The sequence below is a fragment of the Ptychodera flava genome, chromosome 14 (genome assembly GCF_041260155.1).
Source record: "Ptychodera flava strain L36383 chromosome 14, AS_Pfla_20210202, whole genome shotgun sequence".
NCBI lineage: Eukaryota > Metazoa > Hemichordata > Enteropneusta > Ptychoderidae > Ptychodera > Ptychodera flava.
This window is the reverse complement of record NC_091941.1, coordinates 31,870,114-31,878,725: the sequence shown is the minus strand read 5'-3', so window position 1 is coordinate 31,878,725 and position 8,612 is coordinate 31,870,114. Positions and strand designations below refer to the sequence as shown.

The 8,612-nt window shown below is 37.7% G+C and overlaps 1 protein-coding gene across 3 annotated transcripts; it reads left to right on the top strand.

Annotated features, from left to right (window-relative positions):
* The first annotated feature begins 1,101 nt into the window (after positions 1-1,101).
* Positions 1,102-8,219, top strand: LOC139150174 (leucine-rich repeat-containing protein 1-like). 3 transcript variants are annotated; one of them, XM_070722360.1, is made up of 3 exons: positions 1,102-1,225; positions 3,344-4,322; positions 5,024-8,219. In XM_070722360.1, the coding sequence occupies exons 2-3, from the start codon at positions 3,491-3,493 to the stop codon at positions 5,227-5,229; spliced, it is 1,038 nt and encodes a 345-aa protein (XP_070578461.1). In that variant the 5' UTR covers positions 1,102-1,225; positions 3,344-3,490; the 3' UTR covers positions 5,230-8,219. The 3 variants fall into 3 exon arrangements, with proteins under 3 accessions (XP_070578461.1, XP_070578462.1, XP_070578463.1); XM_070722361.1 differs by having other exon boundaries at positions 1,148-1,225; positions 3,338-4,322; XM_070722362.1 differs by lacking the exon at positions 1,102-1,225 and adding an exon at positions 1,875-1,893 and having other exon boundaries at positions 3,338-4,322.
* Positions 8,220-8,612: the final 393 nt, after the last annotated feature.

The window sequence follows — 8,612 nt, the reverse complement described above, 5'->3', positions numbered from 1 at the left end:
AGCATACAAATGCACACCAATTTTGTTGTGTGATCTGATCAAATACAGTGCATTGACAGTTATTTTATCATGAAAAGTTGTATGATTAAAGCTATTTCTCTGACACAACTGGACCAACATGACTAAAACTATGGACTTATTAAAACTATTTATAACTACCGATTAAAAATAAAGACAACAAATTACAGGAAATTGCAGATAAGTAGAGGTAACATTATTATGATTTGTATATATTGAATCATCAAGAAGTGTGAGGATCTGTTTATTTGGGAAGGCCCACATAATGCACCCACATGAAAGACACCAGTCCTGGTCATTTCCAAATTAAGTGATGCTATCACAGTACTGGAGATATCCCATGACTCATTATTCATTATGATTTGTACTACTGTAGATTCCTTGAGGAAGTCAACAATGTCTCTCATGTGTAAATAAAGTCATAAACTAGTTATAAAAATCTGAAAGAAAACTTTTAAGCGCACTATTCTTCCCTATTCATATTTTAAATGATTTTGAAAATTATGCTTGATTGAGAGAGGAAAGATTGTGTACACAGCAATAACATAATGGAAAGCAGAGAGACTAGTTGCACCCGTTTTATTAAATTAAAAGATATCCATCAATTTTTCCCAATAGAAAAGACAAAAGAAAATTACTTGCAGGCTTTTTTCCAAGAATGACCCCTGCAGTTTGACATAACGTGCTTCCCTAACATAACAAGAGAATTTGTGACTTTGAAATTTTTACTGAAATATCTAAGTGTGCTTTTGCTAAATAATGTTAAAGAATTTTATCTGCTTTCTGTTATGGCTTGTATGCAGAGCAGAAAAGTTATAAAAAAGCAACCTTCATTTGTAAAAATCATACAGAATTGTGGGTAATTTATTGTGTTGTGATGCCTGTTTTTTGTGAAACAAAATTTACTTTGACTCTCCTGGACCAAAAAAAATTAAAAAAAAGTTGACAGGATGAGTGAAAAAAAAAATTGTTGCCATACCTATTTCCTCCAGCTCCCCCTTCCCCAGAAATCAAATGGTCCATCCCCTAGGTAGCCTTCTGTGCTTCACGTTTTTCCTAGACCCAAGTCTGTATTTTGCCTCTAGAGGGCAGCGATTTAAGGACAGTTGGTCTTTTGTGCTGGATATGCGCCCGTAAGTGGAGGTGGGAGTGTCCTATTTGTCTGAAACTCGAGCAGACCATGGATTTGAATGTTCTTTTGGTCTAGGTATGTACGTATCATTGTTTTAGACACAAGTATTTGATATACCACCCTCTTATAACTATTTCAATTTCTGTGAAGTGGTGTCAGGTGTGCAAAGACACACGGTGCAGTGACGCGACGCAAGACATATGTTTGAACTCATGAATAGGGCAGATCGTCCATGTAGCCGACACGAACACGAAGTGTCTGTTACCGGCTACCAACCATAGGGCAGATCGTCCATGTAGCCGACACGAACACGGACCCTAAACCATGGACGTGAAGAAAAGACGACCTTTGACCGTACATTTTAGAAAACAGAAGTATACTTGTTTGTACTGTTGTCCATTCGAATTCTGGATTTATTCATTGCAACACTTGTTCCTTTCAAATTCCAGTTTGAAAGTTTCCAGTTAGAAACTGTGGAGGAAGTGCAGACGGATTGCTTTCAAAATGAACAAGTCAATTTTTCTTTTCTTTTTTTTACCTCAGTGGTGGAACTGAATAATTTATGGTAGCTGATTTCCAGAAATTGTTTTATCGGAGGTGTCTTCACACTTATCCCGGTATTTCTCTTTTCGGAATGTCTATTGACAAGCCTGTCAGTCGCGATAGGAAAGTGAAAGATGTGCATGAATGCACGAATTCCAAAGTTTGTCTTCCCATCCATTAAAATTTCCCTGATGCATCAGGTAAATTTCCGTTACACTGTATAGCGCGTAGGTCATGGAATGTGAGGATCGATATGTGTTATAGTCAAAACACGGGACTACATGTATGTGCCCGAGGGTAGGTGACCATTTGTCCCCGACATCAGGAGGGCCAGGGTACTTAGTCCCATGTTTTGGCTATAATATTTTTATTACATTCCTCTCCTGTTTACTCCAAATATTTGGGTTTTTATAATTACAAATGACGATCATATGCTTTGGATCTATGTTAGATGAAAATTTGTAGATGTAAAACATGTATTTGATCATTTTTTAACTCCCAAAAGTTGTCAAGTTGAAAATAGTTCTGGTTCAATTTCAGTCAAATGATGACTAGTCTATAGGGCCCGCAATGTCATCAACAAATCACCATTGAATCCTATGGAGTATGCGACGTTTAATATATGAAGGCATGTAATAAAATTACATTTTGTCAGCTATAATTTATTACATGTCTCAAACGTCTCACTCTCTATGCAATTCAATGGTCAGTTGTTGAAGACATTGCAGGCCACATACAGTCATCATTTGACTGAAGGTGAATCGGAACTATTTCCAATTTGACAACTTTGAGATGAAAAAAAATGATCAAATTAATATTTTAAACAGGAAATCTGGTTTTTAGAAAGTTGAGCTTTGAAAAATCGATATCCTGCATAACAGCGATTTAAAAATATCAATGCACTGTTCGCTGATCAATATCATTCCACTTTTGAACAGCTTTTGTCTAACACCACATGGAAATAAAACATGATTGTCATGTGCAAAGAAACAACAAAATTTTGATTGAAAACTATGTAAGAAAGGCATATAATTTGCTTAAAACAAGGGACTATGTTTTGGAAATAATATGTATTTGACCCTAAATCAACCCCTTGTCTGGACTTTTACCATGGTATGCACCACAAAATTGGAAGACATAACTTTTGCAGAAACTTACTACAAGGAAACTCTTGACCATTCCCTTTTGGAATCAAGCATAAAAATTAAGGGCCATTATGCAAAATTTAGTACTAGACAAATTACCAAATATTTACCAACACAAATTCGAAATGGCCACCAGCCATGTGTTAACTGTATTGGGAATAAATGGGAAGAGTGGAGTTTTGTTAATCACTGTCTTGTCTTAGCTATTACCATTTTGTCAGGTACATGTGATTCATTGCTCAATCTATGACAAACTTGCATTCTGAAGCATTTGAAAATGATGGCAGAATCTAAGTACTATATTAAATATATGCAACATATGTCTTAAATATGGACAATGATTGTTTTTGTCCATGTTTTTCACTGAAACGAAAATTATATTGCTTAAGCAGTATTGTCAACCAATTTGTGCATGACTGAGTAAAACCATGAATGATCCAGTAAAATAGTTTGTCAACAAATAAAATAACATGTTAACAGCAAACATTTTATTGTTCAGTATCAGATGACATCAAGCAGAGGTAGCAGTCATCTCCTGGACTTACTCTTCGGCCAATATTCTGCATACATGTACATCGCATGAACAGCTGCTCACCTTGCCGACGTGCCAAGTCTCGCATAAAGCTGAGTCAATATCAAGTCCACAGGAGGGATGTATTCTTCACTTGCAGCGGCAGTCTGCAAAGGTGACAATTGTCACCTTGGCAACCGGGGTCTGTCACGCCTGCCACTGGAAGTGTGCAAGCAGACTGACATCAAACAGCTGGATCTCCAAATGAATAGATTAAAGGACTTGCCAAAGGAAGTTGCTGCGTTGAAAGCTCTGACACACCTGAACTTGATTGGAAACCAGTTAAAGAATTTGCCTGTAGTCATATGCAAGCTTAAAAAACTCAGATACCTGTACATAAATGACAATCACTTGACAAAACTTCCGATGGAACTCAAAGAGTTGAAAGACTTACAAGTTTTCCGTCTCCTTGGCAACAATTTTAAAAACTTCCCAGCAGTACTGACTAAGATGGTATCGCTTGCAGAGTTGACCATCAGTATGAACAAACTGCAGCACATACCATCCTCAATATCATCATTGAAACGCCTAACTGAGCTGGACCTTACTGAAAATGAGCTTGTCAGGCTGCCTGATGAAATCTGTGACTTACAAAACCTAAGACGTTTGCTGGTTTCCCACAACAACTTGACAAGCATCCCCAAGATGGTGGACAAATTGAAGAAGTTGCACGTGCTAGCCTTAGACCACAACAGGATCAAGCAGCTGCCAGATACAATATGTGAAATCACTTCATTGAAAATTATAAACGTGAGCGATAACAGGCTTACAAGTCTTCCAGCGTTTTTCTTCACCAAACTGAAGAAACTGCAAGTATATCGTTTCAGTGGCAATGAACTTGACCAACCACCTCAGCATGCTTTGGAAGGAGGATTAAAAATGTTGCGGGAATATGAGAAAGAGAGTCTGAAAGGTAGGTGTTTGAGAAGCCATCCTCTGTATCAATTGTTTGTACACAATTGTTCTATAACTCTGTATCGGATAACCATATACATGTAGCATGCAGTTGGAATTTGGTAACTGTCAGTATTGTTGAGCAGATAATTAGACATGAGGGTTGCTTTGCAAAATGGCGTCACGCAATGTCTTTTTCTTTAAAAGTTGTTTGACTTTGAAGAGTGCATACTTTCTCCCACAATGCCATTCTCTTTCAGCTGCCAATCATCTCGATAACTTTTTCTCTAAAGCAGCCGCTGGCTGCAAAATATTTTGCCACAATGTTTTGCTTGGACTGAAAGATTCAATCATGTATGGTTCTAAGCCAACTCAAACCACAACCACAACTAAATTTTAATGGGCAGTGTTGCACCTAAATCTTTCAATCTTTGTTGTGCTCAGCAGAACTTTTTCCTCACCATTTTGAATACCCCATCTTGGGAGATCTAATGGTTGATTCTTGACAAAGTGTATGTATTGTATCAATGAAGATGTACCGTAAAATTCCCAATTGAAGACGTGGCTTGTATTAGAAACATTTTTGAGGGACCCCTGGGATCACGCACTGAAGTCCCAGTGCGGCTACAATTAAGTACATTTCCTGTGTTTCGATATATTGTCTGTAATCCGAGACTGACTGTCTCAATAACTTACTACTTTATTCCCATCCAACTTTAGGCAGTGACAACAGTTCAGAATGCTACCATAAGATGTCAAGTTTAAACAAGAATGATGAGGAATCAAAGCTGAAGTCACCAAAACCTCAGCCAGATCCTAGTTCTGATGATGCTGATGTAGGAACAAAGCGAAGTGTGAATCCCGACAGTGCTGATAGAGATGCAAAGCGTTTTAAAGCTGAACAACCAGGAGATGTCTCTAAGTGACACCAAACTTTGTGTTTGAAATACCTTAAACTGATGCCCTGACATTACAGGATTCAAATTTGGAGTCCTAGGTTTAGCAGTGTTTTATAATTTTAGCTCTTTGCATAGTTCCCAGTTCTTCACATAGTGTTTCTATTCTTTGAACAGTGATTGTTAGTCCCCACGGACACCGTCCGGGGGGACTTATAGGTTTAGTCATGTCCGTGCGTCTGTGCGTCAGTGCGTCCGTTCCTGCGTCCGTCCGTTCACGCAGATATCTCAGAGATGCCTGGAGCGATTTCATTCAAACTTGGTACAAGGATTACTTCATATGTCATACAGATGCACGTTGATTTGTTTCGTGATACGATCCAATATGGCTGCCAGGCGTCCATTTTATTACAATTTTTTCATGTACAGAGCAATAACTCAGGCATGTTTCAACTGATTTTATTCAAAGTTGGTACAAGGACATTGACCAATGTCATAGATATGCACTTCAATTTTTTTGGTGATACGATCCAATATGGCTGCCGTGCGGCCATTTTGTTACGATTTTTTTCATGTACAGAGCCATAACTCAGGCATATCTCAACCGATTTTATTCAAACTTGGTACAAGGACATTGACCTATGTCATACATATGCACGTCAATTTGTTTTGTGATACCATCCAATATGGTTGCTGTGTGGCCATTTTGTTACGATTTTTTCATGTACAGAGCCATAACTCAGGCATATCTCAACCGATTTTATTCAAACTTGGTACAAGGACATTGACCTATGTCATACACATGCACATTGATTTGTTTTGTAATACGATCCAATATGGCCACCGTGTGGCCATTTTATTACGTTTTTTCATGTCCAGAACCATAACTCAGACATGTATCAAGCGATTTTATTCAAAGTTGGTACAAGGAGATCGACCAATGTCATACAGCACGTTAATTTGTTTTGTGATACGATCAAATATGGCTGCTGTGCGGCCATTTGTTATGATTTTTTCATGTACAAAATCATAACTCAGGCATATCTCAATGATTTTAATCAAAGTTGGTACAAGGACATTGACCTATATGTCATACATATGCACATTGATTTGTTTTGTGATACGATCCAATATGGCCACCATGTGGCCATTTAATTACGATTTTTTCATGTCCTGAACTACAACTCAGACATGTATCAAGCAAATTTATTCAAAAGTATTTTTATCACTGACCTAATGAAGAGGACTCTATCCTCTCTGAGGACCTGTAATCAAAGTACCCATTAACAAGTGGGGACTGTGTCATCAACGATGACTTGTTTTAGCTGTACCTATATGCATTGTCACCTCAAAGAACTTGAGAGTGATTCTGCCTGTTTTAGCTCCAATTTCACCGATAGATTTTGTATATGTTATATTCTCACATGGTTTACTTTCCATGTCTTAAGGGGTCTAACAGTGAAGACCTCTGAATGGTTTTTTTAACATGAAGTCGTTCAGACAAAATAACATCATCAAACAATTATTGTATTATAGAGATTTCCTTTTAGCTCCCATGATTATATTCTGTTTTGTTTACATCCTCTTACTATAGTAGATTAAAGGTATACTGTCACCTGTTCCAATTTTGCCACAGTTACCATGGAAAGAGAAAATCTAACAATCACAGATTTTAAACTGGTGGCTGCTTTTTAAAAACAGCGCCCTCACATGGGCATTTTGAATACCAAGGAACGCCCCTTTGACCATATATGGGCATATTTAGATTGCAGGTGACTGTATACCTTTAATATGTAGTGCACAGTTTTTGGTGCATTTCTTTACATGAATTCCATGCATTTTTAACAATATAAATGGTAAACTGCCTGTGCAATAAATGCAACAAATGACATTCCTTTTGTTGTTGAAGGATACCGTATATGTTACATTTAGGAACTCTCACATTTTGTATTACATAGCTTGCACCAGTTGACAGTAGTCTCAGTAAAATTTCCTTCTGCATGACGCTCAAAGCCTGCTGCAGTGTATGTATTTATTTATGCAAAATTTGTTGATGGATATTGTTACAGTATGCGTATCCTGATACAATGAGTTACTTGGATGCAGAATGTCTATGTACCTCTAATTGTACAATCCATGGATATATACTACCTACAAAAACAATGCAGTCATGTACATTTTTTTCATGGATGAATCAAGAGTCATCAAACTACATTAATGTTATGTCTATGGGGAAGGGCATCAGAAAAGTCACTTTAAATGACAAAGTAAGAGAGTTCTAAAGGCTATCAGTAGTGGCTTGTGGCACACATGCTTGAATACCAGTATTTAAAGGCGGAGCCTCCCTTTAAAAGGACGCAAAGGTATGGCGGCGTTCATTGTGTAAGTGGACACCAAACAGGCAACACGCGGGCACACGCTCCAGAAAATGCCACTTTTTAGTTTTCCCCGGCCGCAAAAACACAGACAGACTGCCAAGCGGTCAGCGTGAAGTTGCTGCCGATCGAACTCTGTGGTTATATTCAAAGTTTAACGCGACTGGAAGACAAATTTTTAGGAAATTCGAGCGTTTGTGGTTGGGAATCAATGACCGTTGGCGATTTGAACAGGCCGTCAATCAAAAGCTTGCATAAACTCTGTTTGCAGGATTAGCAAAATGTGACAAAAGGTTGAGATCAGTTTGTGTAATTAATGTTATAGAAATCAAACATCATTACTGGCCATGTGTTTGACTGGGAGGAGAACTCCACTAATGCGAGAACCTGGGATTGAAAAGTGCGGCTTTAAGGATGATTTCCGAGAAGGACTACATTTAAAGTTCTATCCATAAAGTAGCAGGTGTGGCTGACTTGGAAGTGACCCTTAGAGTTGAAGTGAAGGACTTCTGAATCGGCAAAAATATTCAAGATAAGCTTGTACATTACTTGAAAGCCTTCACATCAATTCTGTTTTTTCTGTTTCTGTGGAGAACTATTATATATGGAGAAAACATAAAAATTTTCAAGATGGTGTTCTCTATACATACTTCCATATATCCTAGCATCCAAATAGCCAGAATTCAATACAACACATGACAGAGAGTTGCCTTCGGTGACTGCTTTTTTCTCTTAAGGGAGCCGTCATTATTTATGGCCTGGGGGGGTTCGGAGGAATCTGAGGGGGGTCTCTCAAAAAATCGAAAGCTAAAAGGGGGGTTGCTCAAAAAAGTGGAGAACAAGAACAAGATATGTATGTTCATACCCAGTATATGTGTACACACACACACACACACATATAATATATATATATATATATATATATATATATATATATATATATATATATATATACCGGTATATCATAATACAGGTGGTTCAAGTAGAAACTAAAATCTCATTACACTATTTGTTTCACGTTATTGTGATCTTCAGACG

Bases quoted from the DNA above. Each gene is read 5' to 3' on its own strand.
- LOC139150174 (XM_070722360.1), top strand. From the start codon at position 3,491: ATGTATTCTTCACTTGCAGCGGCAGTCTGCAAAGGTGACAATTGTCAC. The intron at 4,323-5,023 runs GTAGGTGTTTGA...ATCCAACTTTAG, and splicing joins TGAGAAAGAGAGTCTGAAAG to GCAGTGACAACAGTTCAGAA.